Genomic DNA, 26,755 nt, shown 5'->3' on the forward strand with positions numbered 1-26,755 from the left:
AAGGGGGATAGAAAAGAGAGATCCTACGGGAGAAAGGGGATGGGAAGGCGTGACCCCACAGGAGGAAGGCGAATGGTGAAGGGAGATCCAACAGGAGGAAGAGGGATGGGTAAGAGAGATCCCACAGGAGGAAGGGGGGTGGGTAAAGGAGATCCCACACGAGGAAGGGGAATGGGGAAGAGAGATCCCACAGGAGGAAGTTGATGGGTTATCGAGATCCAAGAGGAGAAAGGGGATGGGGAAGAGAGATACCACAGGAGGAAAGGGATCCGGAAGAGAGATCACACAGGAGGAAGAGGGATGGGGAAGAGAGATCCCACAGGAGGAAGGGGGATGGGGAAAGGATATCCCACAGGATGAAGGGGAATGGGAAGAGAGAGATCCCACAGGAGGACGGGGGATACAAGAGAGAGATCCGACGGGAGAAAGGGAATGGGAAGGAGAGATCCCACAGGAGGAAGGCGGATGGTGAAGGGAGATTCAACGGGAGGAAGAGGGATGGGGAAGAGAGATCCCAAAGGAGGAAGGGGGATGGGGAAAAGAATTCCTTCAGGAGGAAGGGGAATGGGGAAGAGAGATCCCACAGGAGGAAGGGGAATGGGAAGAGAGATCCCAAAGGAGGATGGGGGATGGGGAAGAGAGATCCCACAGGAGGAAGGGGGATGGGTAAAGGAGATCCCACACGAGGAGGGGGATGGGGAGGCGAAATACCACAGGAGGAAGGGGATGAGTTATCGAGATCCAAGAGGAGAAAGGGGATGGGGAAGAGAGATCCTATAGGAGGAAGGGGGATGGGAAAATGATCGCTTGGGAGGAAGGGGGATGGGTAAAGGAGATACTGCACGAGGAAGGAGGATGGGGAAGAGATATCCCTCAGAAAGAATGGGGATGGGGAAGAGATATCCCACAGGATGAAGGGATTGGGGAAGAGAGATCCCACAGGTGGAAGGGGGATGGAAAAGAGACATCCTGCAGGAGGAAAGGTGATTTGGAAAAGTGATCCCATAGGAGGAAGGGGGACTGGGAAGACCTATCTCACAGCAGGAAGGAGGATGGGGAAGAGCTCCCATAGGTGTTGGGGGTTTGGGAAAGAGCGATCACACTCGAGGAAGGGGGATAGGAAAAAGTGATCCTACGGGTGGAATGGGAATGGGAAGGAGAGATCCCACAGGAGGAAGGCGGATGGGGATGGGAGATCCCACAGTAGGAAGGGGCTGGGGAAGAGAAATCCCACAGAAGGAAGTGGGATGGGGAAGACAGTTCCCACAGGAGGAAGTGGGATGGGGAACAGAGTTCCCCACGTCGAAGGGGGATAGAAAAGAGAGATCCTACGGGAGAAAGGGGATGGGAAGGAGTGACCCCACAGGAGGAAGGCGGATGGTGAAGGGAGATCCAACAGGAAGAAGAGGGATGGGTAAGAGAGATCCCACAGGAGGAAGAGGGTGGGTAAAGGAGATCCCACACGAGGAAGGGGAATGGGGAAGAGAGATCCCACAGGAGGAAGTTCATGGGTTATCGAGATCCAAGAGGAGAAAGGGGATGGGGAAGAGAGATCCCTCATGAAGAAGAGTGATGGGGATGAGAGATCTCACAGTAAGGGGGATGAGGAAAGAGATCCGACAGGAGGAAGGTGATGGGGAAGAGAGATACCACCGGAGGAAAGGGATCCGGAAGAGAGATCACACAGTAGGAAGGGGGATGGGGAAGAGAGATCCCACAGTAAGTGGGATGAGGAAAGAGATCCGACAGGAGGAAGGGGATGGGGAAGAGAGATACTACAGGAGGAAAGGGATCCGTAAGAGAGATCACACAGGAGGATGGGGGATGGGGAAGAGAGATCCCACAGGAGGAAGGGGGATGGGGAAGGGATATCCCACAGGAGGGTGGATGGGGAAGAGAGATCCCACAGGAGGACGGGGATACAAGAGAGAGACCCTACGGGAGAAAGGGAATGGGAAGGAGAGATCCCAAAGGAGGAAGGGGGATGGGTAAAGGAGATCCCACACGAGGAGGGGGATGGGGAGGCGAAATACCACAGGAGGAAGGGGATGAGTTATCGAGATCCAAGAGGAGAAAGGGGATGGGGAAGAGAGATCCTATAGGAGGAAGGGGGATGGGAAAATGATCGCTTGGGAGGAAGGGGGATGGGTAAAGGAGATACTGCACGAGGAAGGAGGATGGGGAAGAGATATCCCTCAGAAAGAATGGGGATGGGGAAGAGATATCCCACAGGATGAAGAGATTGGGGAAGAGAGATCCCACAGGTGGAAGGGGGATAGGAAAGAGACATCCTGCAGGAGGAAAGGTGATTTGGAAAAGTGATCCCACAGGAGGAAGGCGGATGGTGAAGGGAGATTCAACGGGAGGAAGAGGGATGGGGAAGAGAGATCCCATAGGCGGAAGGGGGACTGGGAAGACATATCTCACAGCAGGAAGGAGGATGGGGAAGAGCTCCCATACGTGTTGGGGGTTTGGGGAAGGGAGATCACACTCGAGGAAGGGAGATAGGAATGAGTGATCCTACGGGAGGAATGGGAATGGGAAGGAGAGATCCCGAGGAGGAAGGCAGGTGGGGAAGTGAGATCCCACAGGAGGAAGAATGATGGGGAACAGAGATCCTATAGAAGGAAGGGGGATGGGGAAATGATCGCTTGGGAGGAAGGGGGATGGGTAAAGGAGATCCTACAAGAGGAAGGGGAATGGGGAAGAGAGATCCCACAGGAGGAAGGGGATGGGTTATCGAGATCCAAGAGGAGAAAGGGGGTGGGGAAGAGAGATCCCTCATGAAGAAGAGTGATGGGGATGAGAGATCCCACAGTAAGGGGGATGAGGAAAGAGATCCGACAGGAGGAAGGGGATGAGGAAGAGAGATACCACAGGAGGAAAGGGATCCGGAAGAGAGATCACACAGGAGGAAGGGGGATGGGGAAGAGAGATCCCACAGGAGGAAGGGGGATGGGGAAGAGAGATCCCACAGGAGGAAGGGGGATGGGGAAGAGAGATCCCACAGTAAGTGGGATGAGGAAAGAGATCCGACAGGAGGAAGGGGATGGGGAAGATAGATACCACAGTAAGTGGGATGAGGAAAGAGATCCGACAGGAGGAAGGGGATGGGGAAGAGAGATACTACAGGAAAAGGATCCGGAAGAGATATCCCACAGGAGGAAGGGGGATGGGGAAGAGATATCCCACAGGAGGAAGGGGGATGGGGAGAGAGATCCCACAGGAGGAAGGGGGATGGGGAAGAGAGATCCCACAGGAGGACGGGGGATAGATGAGAGAGATCCTACAGAATGTGAAGGAGAGATCCCACAGGAGGAAGGCGGATGGTGAAGGGAGATCCAACGGGAGGAAGAGGGATGGGGAAGAGAGGTCCCAAAGGAGGATGGGGGATGGGGAAGAGAGATGCAACAGGAGGAAGGGGGATGGGTGAAGGAAATCCCATACGATTAAGGGGGATGGGGAGGCGAAATCCCACAGGAGGAAGGGGATGGGTTATCGAGATCCAAGAGGAGAAAGGGGATGGGGTAGAGAGATCCCTCATGAAGAAGAGTGATTGGGATGAGAGATCCCACCGGCGGATGGGAATGGGGAAGAGAGATCCCACAGTAAGGGGGATGAGGAAAATGATCCGACAGGAGGAAGGGGATAGGGAAGAGAGATACCACAGGAGGAAAGGGATCGGGAAGAGAGATCACACAGGAGGAAAGGGGATGGGAAAGAGAGATCCTGTAGGAGGAAGGGTGATGGGGAAAGTGATCCGACCGGAGGAAGGGGATGCGGAAGAAAGATACCACAGGAGTAAAGGGATAGGGAAGAGCTATCCCATAGGAGGTGGGGGATGGGGAACAGAGATCCCGCAGGAGGATGGGGGATGTGGAAGAGAGATCGCACAGGAGGACGGGGGATGGGGAAGAGAATTCCCACAGAAGGAAGTGAGATGGGGAAGAGAGATCCCACAAGAGGAAGGAGAATGGGAAAGAGAGATCCCACTGGAGGTAGGGGGATGGGAAAGAGATATCCCACAGGATGAAGTGGATGGGGAAGAGAGATCCCACAAGAGGAAGGAGAATGGGAAAGAGAGATCCCACTGGAGGTAGGGGGATGGGAAAGAGAGATTCCACAGGACGAGAGATGGGGATGAGAGATCCCACAGGCAGAAGGAGAAAGGGGAAGAGATATCCCACAGGAGGAAGGAGATCGCGAAAAGAGATCCCTCAGGAGGGAGGAAGGTGAATGGGGAAGTGAGATCCCACTGGAGAAAGGTGGATGGTGAAGTGAGATCCAACAGGAGGAAGAGGGATGGGGAAGAGAGATCCTATAGGAGGAAGGGGGTAGGGAAAATGATCACTTGGGAGGAAGGGGGATGGGTAAATGAGATCCGACACGAGGAAGGAGGATGGGGAAGAGATATCCCTCAGAAAGAATGGGGATGGGAAGAGATATCCCACTGGATGAAGGGGATGGGGAAGAGAGATCCCACACGTGGAAGGAAATAGGAAAGAGACACCCTGCAGGAGGAAAGGGGATTTGGAAAAGTGATCCCATAGGAGGAAGGGGGACTGGGAAGACATATCTCACAGCTGGAAGGAGGATGGGGAAGAGCTCCCATAGGTGTTGGGGGTTTGGGAAAGAGCGATCACACTCGAGGAAGGGGGTTAGGAAAAAGTGATCCTACGGGTGGAATGGGAATGGGAAGCAGGGATCCCACAGGAGGAAGGCGAATGGGGAATGGAGATCCCACAGGAGGAAGGGGCTGGGGAAAAGAAATCCCACAGAAGGAAAGGGGATGGGGAACAGAGTTACCACACGTCGAAGGGGATAGAAAAGAGAGATCCAATGGGAGAAAGGGAATGGGAAGGAGAGAATCCACAGGAGGAAGGCGTATTGTGAAGGGAGATCCAACAGGAGGAAGAGGGATGGGGAAGAGAGATTCTACACGAGGAAGGGGGATGGGGAAGAGAGATCCCACAGGAGGAAGGGGGATGGGTAAAGGAGATCCAACAGGAGGAAGAGGGATGGGGAAGAGAGATTTTATAGGAGGAAGGGGGTAGGGAAAATGATCGCTTGGGAGGAAGGGGGATGGGTAAAGGAGATCCGACACGAGGAAGGAGGATGGGGAAGAGATATCCCACAGGAAGAAGGGGGATGGGGAAGAGATATCCCACAGGATGAAGGGGATGGGGAAGAGAGATCCCACACGTGGAAGGGGGATAGGAAAGAGACACCCTGCAGGAGGAAAGGTGATTTGGAAAAGTGATCCCATAGGAGGAAGGGGGACTGGGAAGACATATCTCTCAGCTGGAAGGAGGATGGGGAAGAGCTCCCATAGGTGTTGGGGGTTTGGGAAAGAGCGATCACACTCGAGGAAGGGGGATAGGAAAATGTGATCCTATGGGTGGAATGGGAATGGGAAGGAGAGATCCCACAGGTGGAAGGCGAATGGGGATGGGAGATCCCACAGGAGGAAGGGGCTGGGGAAAAGTAATCCCACAGAAGGAAGGGGGATGGGGAAGACAGTTCCCACAGGAGGAAGGGGCTGGGGAACAGATATCCCACAGCACTTGGGGGTATGGGGAAGACAGTTCCCACAGGAAGAAGTGGGATGGGGAATAGAGTTCCCACAGGTTGAAGGGGGATAGAAAAGAGAGATCCTACGGGAGAAAGGGAATGGGATTGAGAGATCCCACAGGAGGAAGCGTATGGTGACGGGAGATACAACAGGAGGAAGAATGATGGGGAAGAGAGATTCCACAGGAGGTAGGGGGATGGGTAAAGGAGATCCAGCACGAGGAACGAGGATGGGGAAGAGATATCCCACAGGAAGAAGGGGGATGGGGAAGAGAGATCCTGTAGGAGGAAGGGGGATGGGGAAAATGATCGCTTGGGAGGAAGGGGGATGAGTGAAGGAGATGCTACAGGAGGAAGGGGGATGGGGAAGAGATATCCCACAGGAGGAAGGGGGATGGGGAAGAGAGATCCCACAGGAGGAACGGGGATGGGTAAAAGAGATCCCACATGAGGAAGGGGAATGGGGAGGCGAAATCCCACAGGAGGAAGGGGATGGGGAAGAGAGATCTCTCATGAAGAATAGTGATGGGGATGAGAGATCCCACAGGCGGATGGGAATGGGGAAGAGAGATCCCATAGTAAACGGGATGAGGAAAATGTTCCAATAGGAGGGAGGGGATAGGGAAGAGAGATACCACAGGAGAAAAGGGATAGGGAAGAGAGATACCACAGGAGAAAAGGGATAGGGAAGAGATATCCCATAGGAGGAAGGGGGATGGGGAACAGAGATCCAGCAGGAGGATGGGGGATGTGGAAGAGAGATCGCACAGGAGGACGGGGGATGGGGAAGAAATTTCCAGCAGGAGGAATTGGATGGGGAATATGGATCCCACAGTCGGAAGCAGAATCAGGAAGAGAGATCCAACAGGAGGTAGGGGGATGGGAAAGAGAGGTATCACAGGAGGAAGGGGATCCGGAAGAGAATTCCCACAGAAGGAAGTGAGATGGGGAAGAGAGATCCCAAAAGAGGAAGGAGAATGGGAAAGAGAGATGCCACCGGTGGTAGGGGGATGGGAAAGAGAGATTCCACAGGACGAAAGAGATGGGGATGAGAGATCCCACAGGCAGAAGGAGAAAGGAGTAGAGATATCCCACAGGAGGAAGGAGATCATGAAGAGATCCCTCAGGAGGAAGGTGAATGTTGAAGTGAGATCCAACAGGAGGAAGAGGGATGGGGAAGAGAGATCCTATAGGAGGAAGGAGGATGAGGAAGAGATATCCCACAGGAAGAAGGTGGATGGGGAGGAGATATCCCACAGGAAGAAGGGGGATGGGGAAGAGATATCCCACAGGATGAAGGGAGATGGGGAAGAGATATCCCACAGGAAAAAGGGGGATGGGGAAGAGATATCCCTCAGGACGAAGGGGATGGGGAAGAAATATCCCACAGGAAGGGGGATGGGGAAGAGATATCCCACAGGATGAAGGGGACGGGGAAGAGAGATCCCACAGGTGGAAGGGGGATAGGAAAGAGACATCCTGCAGGAGGAAAGGGGATTTGTAAAAGTGATCCCATAGGAGGAACGGGGACTGGGAAGACATATCTCACAGCAGGAAGGAGGATGGGGAAGAGCTCCCATACGTGTTGGGGGTTTGGGGAAGAGAGATCACACTCGAGGAAGGGGGATAGGAAAAAGTGATCCTACGGGAGGAATGGGAATGGGAAGGAGAGATCCCACAGGAGGAAGGCGAATGGGGATGGGAGATCCCACAGGAGGAAGGGGCTGGGGAAAAGAAATCCCACAGAAGGAAGGGGGATGGGGAAGACAGTTCCCACAGGAGGAAGAGGGATGGGGAACAGAGTTCCCACACGTCGAAGGGGATAGAAAAGAGAGATCCAATGGGAGAAAGGGAATGGGAAGGAGAGAATCCACAGGAGGAAGGCGGATGGTGAAGGGAGATCCAACAGGAGGAAGAGGGATGGGGAAGAGAGATTCTACACGAGGAAGGGGGATGGGGAAGAGAGATCCCACAGGAGGAAGGGGGATGGGTAAAGGAGATCCCACACGAGGAAGGCGGATGGGGAGGCGAAATCCCACAGGAGGAAGGGGATGGTTTATCGAGATGCAAGCGGAGAAAGGGGATGGGGAAGAGAGATCCCTCATGAAGAGGAGTGATGGGGATGAGAGATCCCACAGGCGGATGGGAATGGGGAAGAGAGATCCCACAGTAAGGGGGATGAGGAAAATGATCCGACAGGAGGGAGGGGATAGAGAAGAGATACCACAGGATGAAACGGATCGGGAAGAGAGATCACACAGGAGGAAGTGGGATGGAAAGAGAGATCCTATAGGAGGAAGGGTGATGGGGAAAGTGATCCGACCGGAGGAAGGGGATGCGGAAGAAAGATATCACAGGAGTAAAGGGATAGGGAAGAGATATCCCACAGGAAGAAGGTGATGGAGAAGAGAGATCCCACAGGAGGAAGGGGAATGGGAAAGAGAGATCCCATAGGAGGAACGGTGATGGGGAAAGTGATCCAACCGGAGAAAGGGGATGCGGAAGAAAGATTCCACAGGAGTAAAGGGATAGGGAAGAGATATCCCATAGGAGGAAGGGGGATGGGGAACAGAGATCCCACAGGAGGATGGGGGATGTGGAAGAGAGATCGCACAGGAGGACGGGGGATGGGGAAGAAATTTTCGGCAAGAGAAAGTGGATGGGGAATATGGATCCCACAGTAGGAAGCAGAATCAGGAAGAGAGATCCAACAGGAGGTAGGGGGATGGGAAAGAGAGGTACCACAGGAGGAAGGGGATCCGGAAGAGAATTCCCACAGAAGGAAGTGAGATGGGGAAGAGAGATCCCACAAGAGGAAGGAGAATGGGAAAGAGTGATCCCACTGGAGGTAGGGGGATGGGAAAGAGAGATTCCACAGGACGAGAGATGGGGATGAGAGATCCCACAGGCAGAAGGAGAAAGGGGAAGAGATATCCCACAGGAGGAAGGAGATCGCGAAAAGAGATCCCTCAGGAGGAAGGTGAATGGGGAAGTGAGATCCCACTGGAGAAAGGTGGATGGTGAAGTGAGATCCAACAGGAGGAAGAGGGATGGGGAAGAGAGATCCTATAGGAGGAAGGGGGTAGGGAAAATGATCGCTTGGGAGGAAGGGGGATGGGTAAAGGAGATCGTACACGAGGAAGGAGGATGGGGAAGAAATATCCCACAGGAAGAAGGGGGATGGGGAAGAGATATCCCACAGGATGAAGGGGATGGGGAAGAGAGATCCCACAGGAGGAAGGCGAATGGGGAAGAGAGATCCCACAGGAGGAAGGGGCTGGGGAAAAGAAATCGCACAGAAGGAAGCGGGATGGGGAACAGAGTTACCACACGTCGAAGGGGATAGAAAAGAGAGATCCAATGGGAGAAAGGGAATGGGAAGGAGAGAATCCACAGGAGGAAGGCAGATGGTGAAGGGAGATCCAACAGGAGGAAGAGGGATGGGGAAGAGAGATTCTACACGAGGAAGGGGGATGGGGAAGAGAGATCCCACAGGAGGAAGGGGGATGGGTAAAGGAGATCCCACACGAGGAAGGCGGATGGGGAGGCGAAATCCCACAGGAGGAAGGGGATGGTTTATCGAGATGCAAGAGGAGAAAGAGGATGGGGAAGAGAGATCCCTCATGAAGAAGAGTGATGGGGATGAGAGATCCCACAGGCGGATGGGAATGGGGAAGAGAGATCCCACAGTAAGGGGGATGAGGAAAATGATCCGACAGGAGGGAGGGGATAGAGAAGAGATACCACAGGATGAAACGGATCGGGAAGAGAGATCACACAGGAGGAAGTGGGATGGAAAGAGAGATCCTATAGGAGGAAGGGTGATGGGGAAAGTGATCCGACCGGAGGAAGGGGATGCGGAAGAAAGATATCACAGGAGTAAAGGGATAGGGAAGAGATATCCCACAGGAAGAAGGTGATGGAGAAGAGAGATCCCACAGGAGGAAGGGGAATGGGAAAGAGAGATCCCATAGGAGGAACGGTGATGGGGAAAGTGATCCGACCGGAGAAAGGGGATGCGGAAGAAAGATTCCACAGGAGTAAAGGGATAGGGAAGAGATATCCCATAGGAGGAAGGGGGATGGGGAACAGAGATCCCACAGGAGGATGGGGGATGTGGAAGAGAGATCGCACAGGAGGACGGGGGATGGGGAAGAAATTTTCGGCAAGAGAAAGTGGATGGGGAATATGGATCCCACAGTAGGAAGCAGAATCAGGAAGAGAGATCCAACAGGAGGTAGGGGGATGGGAAAGAGAGGTACCACAGGAGGAAGGGGATCCGGAAGAGAATTCCCACAGAAGGAAGTGAGATGGGGAAGAGAGATCCCACAAGAGGAAGGAGAATGGGAAAGAGTGATCCCACTGGAGGTAGGGGGATGGGAAAGAGAGATTCCACAGGACGAGAGATGGGGATGAGAGATCCCACAGGCAGAAGGAGAAAGGGGAAGAGATATCCCACAGGAGGAAGGAGATCGCGAAAAGAGATCCCTCAGGAGGAAGGTGAATGGGGAAGTGAGATCCCACTGGAGAAAGGTGGATGGTGAAGTGAGATCCAACAGGAGGAAGAGGGATGGGGAAGAGAGATCCTATAGGAGGAAGGGGGTAGGGAAAATGATCGCTTGGGAGGAAGGGGGATGGGTAAAGGAGATCGTACACGAGGAAGGAGGATGGGGAAGAAATATCCCACAGGAAGAAGGGGGATGGGGAAGAGATATCCCACAGGATGAAGGGGATGGGGAAGAGAGATCCCACAGGAGGAAGGCGAATGGGGATGGGAGATCCCACAGGAGGAAGGGGCTGGGGAAAAGAAATCCCACAGAAGGAAGCGGGATGGGGAACAGAGTTACCACACGTCGAAGGGGATAGAAAAGAGAGATCCAATGGGAGAAAGGGAATGGGAAGGAGAGAATCCACAGGAGGAAGGCGGATGGTGAAGGGAGATCCAACAGGAGGAAGAGGGATGGGGAAGAGAGATTCTACACGAGGAAGGGGGATGGGGAAGAGAGATCCCACAGGAGGAAGGGGGATGGGTAAAGGAGATCCAACAGGAGGAAGAGGGATGGGGAAGAGAGATTTTATAGGAGGAAGGGGGTAGGGAAAATGATCGCTTGGGAGGAAGGGGGATGGGCAAAGGAGATCCGACACGAGGAAGGAGGATGGGGAAGAGATATCCCACAGGAAGAAGGGGGATGGGGAAGTGATATCCCACAGGATGAAGGGGATGGGGAAGAGAGATCCCACACGTGGAAGGGGGATAGGAAAGAGACACCCTGCAGGAGGAAAGGGGATTTGGAAAAGTGATCCCATAGGAGGAAGGGGGGCTGGGAAGACATATCTCTCAGCTGGAAGGAGGATGGGGAAGAGCTCCCATAGGTGTTGGGGGTTTGGGAAAGAGCGATCACACTCGAGGAAGGGGGATAGGAAAAAGTGATCCTACGGGTGGAATGGGAATGGGAAGGAGAGATCCCACAGGAGGAAGGCGGATGGGGATGGGAGATCCCACAGTAGGAAGGGGCTGGGGAAGAGAAATCCCACAGAAGGAAGTGGGATGGGGAAGACAGTTCCCACAGGAGGAAGTGGGATGGGGAACAGAGTTCCCACACGTCGAAGGGGGATAGAAAAGAGAGATCCTACGGGAGAAAGGGAATGGGAAGGAGAGATCCCACAGGAGGAAGCGTATGGTGACGGGAGATACAACAGGAGGAAGAGTGATGGGGAAGAGAGATCCTATTGGAGGTAGGGGGATGGGTAAAGGAGATCCAGCACGAGGAAGGAAAATGGGGAAGAGATATCCAACAGGAAGAAGGGGGATGGGGAAGAGAGATCCTGTAGGAGGAAGGGGGATGGTGAAAATGATCGCTTGGGAGGAAGGGGGATGAGTAAAGGAGATCCTACAAGAGGAAGGGGGATGGGGAAGAGGTATCCCACAGGAGGAAGGGGGATGGGGAAGAGATATCCCACAGGAGGAAGGGGGATGGGGAAGAGAGATCCCACAGGAGGAACGGGGATGGGTAAAGGAGATCCCACACGAGGAAGGGGGATGGGGAGGCGAAATCCCACAGGAGGAAGGGGATGGGTTATCGAGATGCAAGAGGAGAAAGGGGATGGGGAAGAGAGATCCCTCATGAAGAAGAGTGATGGGGATGAGAGATCCCACAGGCGGATGGGAATGGGGAAGAGAGATCCCACAGTAAACGGGATGAGGAAAATGATCCAACAGGAGGGAGGGGATACGGAAGAGAGATACCACAGGAGGAAGAGGGATGGGGAAGAGAGATCCCATAGGAGGAAGGGGGATGGGGAACAGAGATCCCGCAGGAGGATTGGGGATGTGGAAGAGAGATCGCACAGGAGGACGGGGGATGTGGAAGAAATTTCCGGCAGGAATAAGTGGATGGGGAATATGGATCCCACAGTCGGAAGCAGAATCAGGAAGAGAGATCCAACAGGAGGTAGGGGGATGGGAAAGAGAGGTACCACAGGAGGAAGGGGATCCGGAAGAGAATTCCCACAGAAGGAAGTGAGATGGGGAAGAGAGATCCCACAAGAGGAAGGAGAATGGGAAAGAGAGATGCCACTGGAGGTAGGGGGATGGGAAAGAGAGATTCCACAGGACGAAAGAGATGGGGATGAGAGATCCCACAGGAGGAAGAGGGATGGGGAAGAGAGATCCTATAGGAGGAGGGGTATAGGGAAAATAATCGCTTGGGAGGAAGGGGGATGGGTAAAGGAGATTCTACACGAGGATGGAGGATGGGGAAGAGATATCCCACAGGAAGAAGGTGGATGGGGAAGAGATATCCCACAGGAAAAAGGGGGATGGGGAAGAGATATCCCACAGGATGAAGGGGATGGGGAAGAAATATCCCACAGGAAGGGGGATGGGGAAGAGATACCCCACAGGATGAAGGGGATGGGGAAGAGAGATCCCACAGGTGGAAGGGGGATAGGAAAGAGACATCCTGCAGGAGGAAAGTGGATTTGTAAAAGTGATCCCATAGGAGGAACGGGGACTGGGAAGACATATCTCTCAGCTGGAAGGAGGATGGGGAAGAGCTCCCATAGGTGTTGGGGGTTTGGGGAAGAGAGATCACACTCGAGGAAGGGAGATAGGAAAGAGTGATCCTCCGGGAGGAATGGGAATGGGAAGATCCCACAGGAGGAAGGGGCTGGGGAATAGAAATCCCACAGAAGGAAGGGAGATGGGGAAAATGATCGCTTGGGAGGAAGGGGGATTCGGAAAAGAATTCCTTCAGGTGGAAGTGGAATGGGGAAGAGAGATCCCACAGGAGGAAGGGGGATTCAGAAAAGAATTCCTTCAGGAGGAAGTGGAATGGGGAAGAGAGATCCCACAGGAGGAAGGGGATGGGTTATCGAGATCCAAGAGGAGAAAGCGGATTGGGAAGAGAGATCCCTCATGAAGAAGAGTGATGGGGATGAGAAATCCCACAGGCGGATGGGAATGGGGATGAGTGATCCCACAGTAAGGGGGATGAGCAAAGTTATCCGTCAGGAGGAACGGGATGGGGAAGAGAGATACCATAGAAGGAAAGGGATCCGGAAGTCAGATCACACAGGAGGAAGGGGGATGGGGAAGAGAGATCCTATAGGAGGAAGGGTGATGGGAAAAGTGATCCGATAGGGGGAAGGGGATGCGGAAGAGAGATTCCACAGGAGGAAAGGGATCGGGAAGAGATATCCCATAGGAGGATGGGGATTGGAAAGAGAGATCCCACTGGAGGAAGGGGGTTGGTGAAGAGAGATCCCACAGGAGGAAGGGGGATGCGTATAGGAGAACCCACACAAGGAAGAGGAAGAGAGGTCCCACTGGAGGAAGGGGATGGGTTATCGAGATCCATGAGAGAAAGTGGATGGGGAAGAGAAATCTCTCATGAAGAAGAGAGATGTGGATGAGGGCTCCCACAGGAGGATGGGAATGGGGAACTGAGATCCCACAGGAGGAAGGGGGATGGGAAGAGATATCCTACACGAGGAAGGGGATGGGGATTAGAGATCCCATAGGAGTAAGCGGAATGGGAAGAGAGATCGCACAGGAGGACGGGGGATTGGGAAGAGAGATCCCACAGGAGGAAGGGGGAGGGGTAAAAGAGATCCCACAGGAGGAAGGGGGATGGGGAAGATAGATCCCACAGGAGGAAGGGGGATGGGGAAGAGAGATCCCACAGGAGGACGGGGGATGGGTTATCGAGATCCAAGAGGAGAAAGGGGATGGGGAGGAGAGATTCCTCATGAAGAAGAGTGATGGGGATGAGAGATCTTACAGGAGAATGGAAATGGGGAAAGTGATCCGACAGGAGGAAGGGGATTGGGAAGAGAGATCCCACAGGAGGAAGGGGAATGGGAAGAGAGATCCCACAGGAGGACGGGGGATGGGTAAAGGAGATCCCACACGAGGAAGGGGGATGGGGAAGAGAGATCCCACAGGAGGAAGGGGATGGGTTATCGAGATCCAATAGGAGAAAGGGGATGGGGAAGAGAGATCCCTCATGAAGAAGAGTGATGGGGATGAGAGATCCCACAGGAGGATGGGAATGGGGAAAGAGAGATCCCACAGGAGGAAGGGGGATGGGTGAAGGAGATCCCACAAGAGGAAGGGGGATGGGGAAGGGAGATCCCACAGGAGGAAGGGGATGGGTGAACGAGATCCAAGAGGAGAAAGGGGATGGGGAAGAGAGATCCATCATTAAGAAGAGTGACGGGGATGAGAGATCCCACAGGAGAATGGGAATGGGGAAGAGAGATCCCACAGTAAGGGGGATGAGGAAAGTGATCCGACAGGAGGAAGGGGATGGGGAAGAGAGATACCACAGGAGGAAAGCGATCGGGAAGGGATATCACACAGGAGGAAGGGGGATGGGAAAGAGAGATCCTATAGGAGAACGGGTGATGTGGAAAGTGATCCGACAGGAGGAAGTGGGATGGGGAAGAAATTTCCGGCAGGAGGAAGTGGATGGGGAATATGGATCCCACAGTAGGAAGCAGATTCAGGAAGAGAGTTCCAACAGGAGGTAGGGGGATGGGAAAGAGAGATTCCACAGGACGAAAGAGATGGCGATGAGGGATCCCACAGGCAGAAGGAGAAAGGGGAAGAGATATCCCACATGAGGAAGGAGATCGCAAAAAGAGATCCCTCAGGAGGAAGGGGTTGGGAAGAGAGATCCCGCAGTATGAAGCTGAATCAGGAAGAGAGATCCCACAGGAGGAAGGGGATCGGGAAGAGAGATCCCACAGGAGGAAGTGGATAGGGAAGAGAGATCCCACAGCAGGAACGGGTGTGTGGAAGAGAAATCTGACTAGAGGAAGGGTAATGGCTAAGAGAAATCCAACAGGAATAATCGGGATGGGGAAGAGTGATCGCACAGGATGAAGGGGGTGGCATTTGTCACAATACATCTCAATCTGATTTACTGCAGTTTTACCCAAATCCATTTACTTGGAAACAGCACAATGGAACAGTTTTAGAGTTCTGAGTGAGAGATAAACCAAGTTACCTCAACTCCTGGCACTTGTTCAGCCCGGGTCCCAGCCGCTGGATTCCTTCACACTGAATGTGGCAGCGCTCCAGGTTGAGATATTTTATAGTATCAGAGAGTCCGATGGCATGAGACAGGACGGCGCAGTCAACCGGGGTCAGTGTCATTCCACTGAATGAAAGTGTTTTCAGAGATCCCAGTGCGGCCTGAGCCAGTCCACGATTCTGAGACTCAAACAGGTAGTGCAATGTGTTCAGGAGTCTCCTTCTACCAATGTCACCAGTGTTTCTACTCTGGCGTTTAGCCTCTTCCTTCACCCAGTCAATCACCCGGCAGGTTGTTTGATGAAGAAATGGACCCAGAAACTCCTCCAGGCCCCGAGCTGTCATTGGGTTGGAGAGACCAGCAACAAAACGGAGAAATACCTCAAATCGCCCATCTTCCGTCTTGTGGGCTTCAGTGAGGAATTTCAGGATATCCTCGGGATGTACAGTCAGGAATTGTGCGACTGCAGCTACAAACTCTTGGATGGTGAGGTGTGGGAATGTGTACACCACGCTGTGGGCAGAATCCTCTCTCTCCAAAAGCTCCATCAGGAACCCGGACAGGAACTGGGAAGGCTGCAGAGTGTAGTTGATCAAATCTCCGTCTGTAAACACAATCTTCCTCTCAGACACTCCTCTGTAGGCCATCTGACCCACCCTGAGAAACACATCACGGGGTCTCTCAATCTCACGGCCGTGATTTTTTAGGATATTGTAAATATAGTAGGAGTACATATGGGTGATGGTCTTGGGAACTCTCTGCGGGTCCCTGACTCTTTGTGTGAAGAAGGGGCCCAGTGCCAGAGCGAGGATCCAGCAGTAGGAGGGGTTGTAGCTCATGGTGTACAGGATCTCGTTCTCCTGCACGTGTTTGAAAAGAGCTGCTGCCACCATCTGATCTTCAAAATGCTTGATGAAATATTCCTTCCGTTCCTCACCAACAAATCCCAGGATTTCAGCCCGGACACTGATCTCCGCCTTTTCCAATAAATGTAACGCAGTGGGGCGGGTGGTCACCAGCACTGAACACCCTGGGAGCAGCTTGCCCTGGATTAAACTGTACACAATGTCCGACACTTCACACCACCACTCGGGATCTGGGCACTGGTGCTTGGGTTCTGTGTATCTCCGACTGTCCGCAAAATCAATTGTGTGCTTGAATTCATCCAAACCATCGAATATAAACAGCAATGCCTCTGGGTTCTTCCAGACCTCTCTCAGGATATTCCCAAAGTAAGGATACTGATCCAGAATCAGTTCCCTCAGGTTTATTCTGCAGTTAATTGAGTTTAAATCCCGGAATTTGAAACTGAAGACAAACTGGAATTGTTGGAATATTTTCCCCGCGGCCCAGTCATAAACAATCTTCTGTACCATTGTTGTTTTCCCGATTCCTGGCACTCCGGCTACTGCTGCAGAACTGCCAGATTTGGATTTTCTCCTGGAAAAACTGCTGTGGAATAACTGAGCAGTCTCTATTTTTTCTAACGCTCCACGGAGATGTTTCTCTCTATAATCCTCGTGGTCTCTGCCTCTTGCCAGCAGCTCGTGTTCCACCAGTCTCCGATCTCGAAGACTAGAAATGACCGTGAGCTTTGTGTATCGATCAAGCAGCTGGAAAACCTTCACCTTCTCACTCATCAGGATCGTATTCACTCTCAGTGTTTCAGTTTGTGCCCGCAGAGTCTCCTTGTGTTTCTGTTGAACATCTTCATGGGAACAGATAACATGGTCAAAATGTTAACTAGCTCAACTGACAAAGAACTTTATAACTACATTCCAATATCCAGTGTTTGAGATTACATGAATTAATTCAATGCTTCCATGGATATTAGGAGAGAAAATAAAATTCTGTCCACAGACATAGGAACTGACAGCGATGATTGTCTCAGAAAAATATCTAATCCTCATATTCTGACACTAATTACTGATGAAGGTGAACATTCCCCTGATATCCTATTGCAATCCTGACTGCACTCCCGTTACAAAGTTTCACTATATTTAAAGCATTGTTGCGTCATTAACAGACGATGTTAATGTTGATCTGGTGTGGAAATATGGAGAGAAGGACAACGTGCATTTTGGCAAAGCTACACACTGGGGTGTCACGGGTGTCCACTGCTCTTGCATCAAAACAAGAGCAGAATATGCCGGAAATACACAAGTCTGGCAGTGCCTGGGGGACAATCGCAGTGAACTTGTGGGTCGATAACCCTTCGGAATGGCAAGAAAGAGACTGACTAGTTTGCAGTCACAGTGATGGAGGATTGGTGAAAAGATGGAATCTCTGTTAATGGAAGAAACCACAAGCGTCTGTCTCAGTGGTGTACGTCGTGTCTGTGGGAGAGGGTGGTGAAGTCTTGACAACTGCTTCTCATCAGTCTTGCTGTGGGGGTGTGGGGCTCTGTCTAATGAGGCCTCCGTCTGTCTCAGTGGTGTACGTCGTGTCTGTGGGAGAGGGTGGTGAAGTCTTGACAACTGCTTCTCATCAGTCTTGCTGTGGGGGTGTGGGGCTCTGTCTAATGAGGCCTCCGTCTGTCTCAGTGGTGTACGTCGTGTCTGTGGGAGAGGGTGGTGAAGTCTTGACAACTGCTACTCATCAGACTTGCTGTGGGGGTGTGGGGCTCTGTCTAATGAGGCCTCCGTCTGTCTCAGTGATGTACGTCGTGTCTGTGGGAGAGGGTGGTGAAGTCTAGACAACTGCTAGTCATCAGTCTTGCTGTGGGGGTGTGGGGCTCTGTCTAATGAGGCCTCCGTCTGTCTCAGTGGTGTACGTCGTGTCTGTGGGAGAGGGTGGTGAAGTCTAGACAACTGCTACTCATCAGTCTTGCTGTGGGGATGTGGGGCTCTGTCTAATGAGGCCTCCGTCTGTCAGAGTCGACCGAGGATGTCCTGTCCCTGCAAGCCGGGACACTCCGATATGGAGAGGAAGCTTCTGCCGATATTGCAAGCTCCCTCTCTCCCTGCATCTGATGTACACAAAGGAACGGCAGAGACTGACACAGCTTGGCACCAGAGGTGTTTCAGGAGATGCCAGTCTGCGTTGAACACCATTTAAGACTGCCTCAGGGGATCCAGATCCACTGGGTTTACTCCCAAACTCTTCCCCATGAGGGGTACAGTTACAGAGCAGTGGATGTTTGAGGTCAGAGCTTTCCTGTTGCTGGGTGAGCTGCCAATCACGGCCGACCAGACCCATCTGCCCAAAGGGACCGGTTGTAAGGAACCAGTAACCCGCCTTTACCCCTTCTCCTGTCGGAAGAAACGCTTCCCCCGGGCATAGTGGCTGAGCCAGACGCCTGCATCCCAGCTGCCCGTTTTTTTTCTCTCTCTCTCTCTCTCTCTCTCCCCCTCCCTCCCCCTCTCTCTCTCTCTCTCTCTCCCTCCCTCCCCCTCTCCGCCTTTCTCCCACTCCCCCTCTCCCCCTCTCTCCCTCTCACACACACACACACACACACACACACACACACACACACACACTCACACACACACTCACACACTCACACACTCACACACACACACACACACACACACACACACACACACACACACACACACACACACACACACACACACACACACACACACACACACTACTGTTCTTATGGAACTTGGAACTTCTGTTAACCAACCAAGGGAGAGAATCAAATGTTTTTTGATACAGTATAACATTGAAAGATGTCTTCTTTCCCCAGTGTCTGACATAGAATTACATAATTGATTATCAGTTGTTCCTTAAATTCATTCATAAGCTAGAGGTATTCTTGCTGCTTTTCTGTATGTATTATGGTTATCTAAATAAGTGGTTATCGTTTATGAGATACATAATGTTACAATTTTATATATAAAATGTTCTTATTTTTAGGAGCCAGTAATAACATAGTAGGTGACCAATCAATAGTCATAAATGCAGAATAAAAGCTGTCCTTGAGGCTGGTGGGACATACTTTCAGCTTTTTATATTTTCTGCCGCATGGGAGTATGAAAGGGAGAATGTCTGAGGGTTCATCAGCAAGGCTTTGGGTGGGGCTTGTGTCTGGCTAACTTAATTGAGTTGCTCCAGGAGGTGACAAAGGTGATGGATGAAGTCACAGATGGATGTTGTCTACTTGGATATTGGTAGAATCTTTGACAAGGTCCCCACATGGGAGACTCATACACAAGGTTAACATGCCTGGGAACTGTGATGAATTGCCCTGGCTGGCGGGGAACCATATTGGATACTGGCAGAATCTTTGACAAGGTCCCCACATGGGAGACTCATACACAAGGTTAACATGCCTGGGAACTGTGATGAATTGCCCTGGCTGGCGGGGAACCATATTGGGTATTGGTAGCATCTTTGACAAGGTCCCCACATGGGAGGCTCATACACAAGGTTAACATGCCTGGGAACTGTGATGAATTGCCCTGGCTGGCGGGGAAGCATATTGGATATCGGCAGAATCTTTGACAAGGTTCCCACAGGGGAGGCTCATACACAAGGTTAACATGCCTGGGAACTGTGATGAATTGCCCTGGCTGGCGGGGAACCTTATTGGATATTGGCAGAATCTTTGACAAGGTTCCCACAGGGGAGGCTCATACACAAGGTTAACATGCCTGGGAACTGTGGTGAATTGTCCTGGCTGGCGGGGAACCATATTGGATATTGGCAGAATCTTTGACAAGGTTCCCACAGGGGAGGCTCATACACAATGTTAACATGCCTGGGAACTGTGATGAATTGTCCTGGCTGGCGGGGAACCATATTGGATATTGGCAGAATCTTTGACAAGGTTCCCACATGGGAGGCTCATACACAAGGTTAACATGCCTGGGAACTGTGATGAATTGCCCTGGCCTGGCGGGGAACCATATTGCGAGAAATTGCTTTCGCTGACGGGTGGTCAATCTGTGAAATTATTGTCATAGTTGGCAGAGGAAGACAAGTCAATGGCTATACTAAAATGCAGGTCTATGTATATGTTGCTGATTCTGAAGAGCGTCAACATTTACAGAAGGCAGGATAATGGGGTTGAGAGGAATTGTCGAGCAAATTCACTGAGCTGGATGGCTTAATTATCTGCCTAAGTCTGATGGTTTTAGGGAGCATCTAGAGTATTGTGTTCACTTCTGATTGTCCAGCACTGGGGATGATTGGAGAGGGTGTAGAACAGGTTCACCAGGATGTTGCTTGGATTCGGTGGCATGTGAGGCAAGTAGAGGTTTGAGAAACTTGGACTGAGTGTAGCTGCTATTACGAAGGAGAAGGTGCTTCGTAATCTGAACGGTCACCTGGACTGAGTCATACTGTGTGTCAGGAGCATGTCTGGGGTGAGTGGGGATTCCCAGAGCGTTGGGACCTGGAGGGGAGGGTTCAGAGACACAAGGGCTGGATTAATACATTAACAGCTGGAAAAATACATTTTACAATGTTCAGGCTACAACGAGAGATGATCTGAATTGTAACCTGAAACCAGTGATCGGCGAATGATTGTTGGTGGATTTTCGTTCCCAGATTCTGACAAGTCACATTCTAACATTTGAGATGTGGTTTGAACGGAGCATTTCATCAGTCACCTGTCAGTTCAGTGGGTAACTCAGACAACCCTTGTGCGATGTTCATGTATTCCTCTGGGTCAGGACCTGTTTAAATCAAAAGAAATAATTCATGAAAACCGAACTAAAATAATTACAACTATTTAGTTCAATGTGTCTTTGTGTTCAGTGCGTGGTTTTAACATACCGAGCTCCTGTATCTCCCTCAGTATCCTGTCCAACTTCGGTAACTCAGTCCTCCACATCACAAAGGATTCCCACATCGCCCGTCGGGCCCGGGAGCCTTTGCCATTCACCAAACTGAGGAAGAGTCTGGAACTCTCTGTCCGGTTTCCCTTCTCCGTCAGTTCAGTGACTTTCTATAAAAACAAACAATTAATTTATTTATTGTGGAGTAGATGGACAGACATGGCGAATCTCACAGTTTAATATTCATCCTGGATTAATGAGCTGAGGTGAATTTGACCGACGGTCCTGATAAGATGCAAAATTAATTTTAGACTGAATGCCTGTTCAACAGTACAGATATGCAGACCTTGCAATTATGTCATAGAACGATATGACGATTACAGCACAGTAACACAGTCCGTGCCGACCTGCACTCAGTCCATAACCCTCCATTCCTTTCCTGTCCATATACATATCCAGTTTTTATAATGACAATATTGAACCTGCTTTTGCCACTTCTACTGGAAGCTAGTTCCACACAGTAACCACTCTCTGAGTAAAGAAGTTACCCCTAAACTCGTGTTACCCCTAAACTTTTGCCCCCGACTCTCAACTCATGTACTCTTGTTTGAATCTCGCCTACTCTCAATGGAAAAAAGCCTATCCACGTCAACTCTATCTATCCCCTCATAATTTTAAATGCCTCTATCAAGCTCCCCCCCCCTTCAAAATTCAACGCTCTAAAGAATAAAGACTTAACTTGTTCAACCTTTCTCTGTACTTAGCTGCTGAGACTCAGGTAACATTCCAGTAAACCTCCTCTGTACTCTCCATATTTTGTTGACATCTTTCCTATAATTTGGTGGCCAGAACTGTACACAATACTCCAATTTTGGCCTTACCAATGCCTTGTACAATTTATCTTTACTTCCCAACTCCTGTACTCAATGCTCAGATTTATAAAGGCCAGCATACCAAAAGCTTTCTTCAACACCCTATCCACACGAGATTCCACCGTCAGGGAACTATGCACCATTATTACTAGATCACACTGTTCTACTGCATTCCTCAATGCCCTACCACTTACCATGTATGTCCTATTTTGATTAGTCCTACAAAACTATAGCACCTCACACTTATCAGCATTAAACTCCATCTGCCATCTTTCGGCCCACTCTTCGAACTGTCCTAAATCTCTTTGTAAAATTTGAAAACTACATCATTATCCACAACGCCACCTATCTTAGAATCCTCTGCATACTTAGTAATCCAATGTACCACCCCATCATCCGGATCATTAATGTATATGAGAAACAACATTGGACCCAGTACAGATCTCTGAGGCACAACACTTGTCACCGGCCTCCAACCTGACGAAGTTATCCACCACTACTCTCTGACATCTCCCATCCAGCCACTGTTGAATCCATTTTACTACTTCAATATTAATACCTAGTGATTGAACCTTCCTAACTCACCTTCCGTGCAGAACCTCATCACAGGTCTGACTGAGGTCCGGTACACTGATAAATACAGCAGGTGTGAGACAAAAAGGTGACGCTGAACCTGCAGTTCCCAGTGCTCCCCACCGGAACAGCTGAAACAAATCTACTGAGGACAAGTCAGAGATCAAAGTCTCCATTGCCATGTAGAACTCCTAGCACGTGCAGGAGATTAATATTGATCACTATTCCCTCTGATACCAGCAGTTCAGTGACAATACACTAAATACACTCACCTCATTTTCTTCTCGACTGAAATGTCCATCCTTTGTCAACATCCAACCGAGTCGTTCAACTTTCTCTTCAATTGCATGTTTGAGTCTGTCCCTGTAGAACTTGGTCAGTTGGTACAGTCGATACTCGCCCCCCTCTGCCAGGAGGTCGGAGATTGTAAACTCTGGCTCAGTGAATATAAAATGAGAATGTAGTCACAAACTCAAATATCACTTGTCTCCACCGCTCTCACCCAGCCCTAACGAACCAGTCATGTCTTGAACCTCAATCTTCACCTGCTTTCAGCTGGAAACACGTATTTTGCCCTAATCTCCAACACTGGCCTTAAAAAACCGACCCATCAATGCGCTGTGCTAGACGTTCCCAGAAGAAACTCATTCACCAGAATCCTATCTCTCCCACCGTCCCACCCACTCACCGATTTCAGTTTAAAATGGGCAATAAATGTTAAGACTGTCAATGTTAGTCGCTTCCCAGAGATACTCTCTCTTTCCTGGCGAATATATTTCCCATAACACATATCCTGGAAATACTCTCTTATCCGGATAGCTGCATTTCCTCCGATACACATCCTGGAAATCCTCAGAGCAGGTTGGACATTTCCTGTAGTGCGGTAACCGGTGCCACACTACACCGCCTGCACCACGCCCACACTTTTCCCCTCTCTGACCAACCCTCCAACAAGGAATCACATTTACCCGCTTCCCACCGCATTCTGCGAACACATCACCCTCATGTTTCACTCACCCACTCCCTGTTGGGCACTCGACAATTCCGTGTTTAATGAGTTTCCGAGCTGACAGGCAGTCGCCTCACTTGTGCCGGTTCTGGGGTCCTGCTCAGTGTCTCTGACGTCACTGTCTCTGGGCTGACAGGCAGTCGCCTCACTTGTGCCGGTTCCAGGGTCCTGCTCAGTGTCTCTGACGTCACTGTCTCTGGGCTGACAGGCAGTTGCCTCACTTGTGCCGGTTCCAGGGTCCTGCTCAGTGTCTCTGACGTCACTGTCTCTGGGCTGACAGGCAGTCGCCTCACTTGTGCCGGTTCCAGGGACCTGCTCAGTGTCTCTGACGTCACTGTCTCTGGGCTGACAGGCAGTCGCCTCACTTGTGCCGGTTCCAGGGACCTGCTCAGTGTCTCTGACGTCAGTGTCTCTGGGCTGACAGGCAGTTGCCTCACTTGTGCCGGTTCCAGGGTCCTGCTCAGTGTCTCTGACGTCACTGTCTCTGGGCTGACAGGCAGTCGCCTCACTTGTGCCGGTTCCAGGGACCTGCTCAGTGTCTCTGACGTCACTGTCTCTGGGCTGAATTTGCTTCTCCTCCTCTGCGGCCGGACCGCATTCCATTGGGACATTGCTCTCAATCTGACCCTGCTTTGGAACCTTGCTTCCCGTATCCCGATCATTTTCCCTCGATGAGCTGCCTGGTAAAAGCCTCTTGAGTACTTTCGGTACCCGATTTAATTTCCCACCTGCAGGAAATGATGAATTGCAGGTTTAGAGTGATTTATGCTCGAACAAGGATTCACAATGGATGTCAGCAATGGAGCCGGGACTCCGGCTGACCGGATTTGGAGCGGGACTGTGCTGGTGAATGTGAACCACACCTCCTGCTAGGTGACCATCCCGATAAGCCAGTAAGTGGACACATCCACTCCCCGAAAAAAGAACTAGATAGACACAGTAATACTGATCACCGACTACGCATTAGCTGAACACACCAATAACCAGTGGTTATTAATGGAAAGGCATTAGGTTATACCGGGAATTATCACGGGGATTATCTCCCACGAACATAAATCTCCCTGGATCACAAACTGTCCAGTCACGTGTATCACTGACAGACAAGCCACTGGATTACTCGTGGTCCGATCCTCCAGATCCCACGTTCTCCGGTTGCTTTGTCACACACTGTCTTGTCCCCCGGGTCAAAGACTGACCACTGCCTTGAGATGGACAACGTCCAGTCCCCTGGGTTACAGATTGAACATAACCTTGAAGCCCATGATGCCTGGTCCCCTGGGTCCCATCCCGTCTCCTGGATAATAATTGTCACACAGCAACTATACAAGTCATTGGCAAAGGGAGAGTCTTGCGTGCAGCTCTAGTAGCTAAACAAAGTCTCGCTGAGAGAGCTTTGCATTTGCTAAGGATGCAGTTGCTATCAATCTACAGGATGGATGTGATTCAGCTGGGAAGAGTGACGGGGAGATTCACAAGTACGTTACCGGATGGGGTTGTTTGTTATCAGGTTCGGCTGGGACAGTTTGCCCCGGAACACGGGAGCTTGAAGGGTAAACTTACACACGTAAAACAGAATCAGCATCAGGTTTATTATCACCGGCATGTGACGTGATATTTGTTAACTTAGCAACAGCAGTTCAATGCAATAGGTAATCTAGCAGGGAAAAATTAATAATGAATAAAATTTTGAAAAAAGTAAACAAGTAAACCAATTACGTATATTGAATAGATTTTCTTAAAATGTGCAAAACCAGAAAGACTGTATATTTTGAGCAAAGTAAGGTAGTGTCCAAAGATTCAATGTCCATTTAGGAATGGGATTGCAGAGAGGACAAATTTGTTACTGAATCGCTGTGTGTGTGCATTCAGGCTTCTGTACCTCCTCCCTGATGGTGACAGTGAGAAAAGGGCATGCCCTGGGTGCTGGACGTCCTTAATAATGGATGATGCCTTTCTGAGACACCGCTCCCTGAAGATTTACAACTTCTGGCAGCTTCTCTCGGCCCTGTGCAGTAGCCCCTCCATACCAGACAGTGACAGACCAATGCAGACCACAAATGAAGTGTCTCCTGATCCTCAGCCATTTCCAATGCTGGCAATGTTCTCGGCTCGGCTACAGAAAACATAGTTGGGAAATCTCCCCTCATCTACTTTGCGCAGCAAGGGGGGAGTTGAGAGCTGCCCTGACAAAACCTGAAATGTTGTATTATCGCACAATCTTTGAAATCCCGGAAATGCCCTTGTCACCTGCCTCTGAATTTTGTAAATGGAAGTTGAAGATGCCTTTCACCTCTAAACAGGCCCTGTTGTGCAACAAACCCTGAACCTAGATAATGTTGTAGGGGTGGAACTGGACTCTCTGACGGTGGTGTCTGAAAAGAGGATGCGGTCCAAGTTGCATGCCATCTTGGACAGTGACTCCCCTCCACTCCATAATGTTCTGGTTAGACACAGGAATACATTCGGCCAGAGACTCATTCCACCGAGATGCAACACAGAGCATCATAGGAAGTCATTCCTGCCTGTGGCCATCAAACTTTACAACTCCTCCCTCGGAGTGTCAGACTCCCTGAGCCAATAGGCGGATCCTGGACTTATTTCCACTTGGCATGATTAACATCATTATTTTTGGTTTTATATTGCTATATTTCTACACTATCCGTGGTTGGTGCGGCTGTAACGAAACCCAATTTCCCTCAGGATTGATAAAGTGTGTCCGTCTGTCTGTAGACTTTTCTGTTACAAACAACACCGCTGTCACATTCCTGTTGGTGTTTCACTCTCAACCTGCTGATTCAGGGTCTCCGGCTCCTTTCACTCAGGTGAAGCTTTGCCTGGTGAGCGGAGTCATTCGACCATTACTGGTGTCAGGTCCCTGCGCTGGAACTGTGGGACCGATCTATTACACAAAGTCACTTTACCAGTGGGATCAATGACACTGCTCGATGAAACTTTTTCTCTGCCCTGTTAGCGCCTGTGTAAGCTTCTTCATCTGAACTATTGTGCACCAACAGGGCAGAAGTTTAGTTATAAAGATCCAGGTGAACATACCTGTAGCCATTCTGATTCTGACTGACGGTTGTTGATTGTCGTCGTCTTGTTTACACTCTGATCCCGGTGCAGGACAGCGCCGCCTTCTGCTGATGATCTGAGCTACACAGAACAAGCAGACAGCGAGACAGAGAGAGTAGGATTACTTTGCAAATTAGGAACCAAACATCAACACCCACACCATGTCTGTATGTCCGTCCAGTGATACCTGGAGCATCATTTTGATTGAATCACAGAGCAACAGAGCACAGATACTGACCCTTCAGCCCATCGCGACAATGCTGACACACAGTTTAAACTGAGATGGTCCTAATTTTCTAAGTTGGACCCGTTTCCCTCCTGTTCTAAATTGCTTTTATTCTTAATACTTATAGTATTGAATTAAACACATTTCCAGCAGACTATATGATG

At 50.9% G+C, this 26,755-nt stretch overlaps 2 protein-coding genes across 6 annotated transcripts in view; one reads left to right on the forward strand and one right to left on the reverse strand.

The window, feature by feature from the left end:
• Nucleotides 1–15,139, forward strand: part of LOC132387717 (uncharacterized) — a 74,809-nt gene extending 59,670 nt beyond the window's left edge. Inside the window, exon 2 of one of the 2 annotated variants that reach the window (XM_059960079.1) lies at nucleotides 15,006–15,127. In XM_059960079.1, the coding sequence (XP_059816062.1) occupies nucleotides 15,006–15,062 (57 nt within the window). In that variant the 3' untranslated portion in view covers nucleotides 15,063–15,127. Of the gene's footprint in view, nucleotides 1–15,005 lie in introns of both variants that reach the window. The other variant, XM_059960074.1, reaches the window with a different exon arrangement.
• Nucleotides 1–26,755, reverse strand: part of LOC132387716 (NACHT, LRR and PYD domains-containing protein 3-like) — a 97,840-nt gene that overhangs the window by 60,288 nt on the left and 10,797 nt on the right. For 3 of the 4 annotated variants that reach the window (XM_059960071.1, XM_059960072.1, XM_059960070.1), the window contains exons 3-8: nucleotides 26,345–26,446; nucleotides 23,302–24,021; nucleotides 22,557–22,717; nucleotides 20,838–21,009; nucleotides 20,672–20,737; nucleotides 15,084–16,818 (exon numbers count right to left, since the gene is read on the reverse strand). In XM_059960071.1, coding sequence (XP_059816054.1) covers nucleotides 15,084–16,818; nucleotides 20,672–20,737; nucleotides 20,838–21,009; nucleotides 22,557–22,717; nucleotides 23,302–24,021; nucleotides 26,345–26,354 — 2,864 coding nt within the window. In that variant the 5' untranslated portion in view covers nucleotides 26,355–26,446. The remainder of the gene's footprint in view (nucleotides 1–15,083; nucleotides 16,819–20,671; nucleotides 20,738–20,837; nucleotides 21,010–22,556; nucleotides 22,718–23,301; nucleotides 24,022–26,344; nucleotides 26,447–26,755) is intronic. The other variant, XM_059960073.1, reaches the window with a different exon arrangement.

This window comes from Hypanus sabinus, unplaced genomic scaffold (assembly GCF_030144855.1).
Source record: "Hypanus sabinus isolate sHypSab1 unplaced genomic scaffold, sHypSab1.hap1 scaffold_213, whole genome shotgun sequence".
NCBI classification, from domain to species: Eukaryota; Metazoa; Chordata; class Chondrichthyes; order Myliobatiformes; family Dasyatidae; genus Hypanus; species Hypanus sabinus.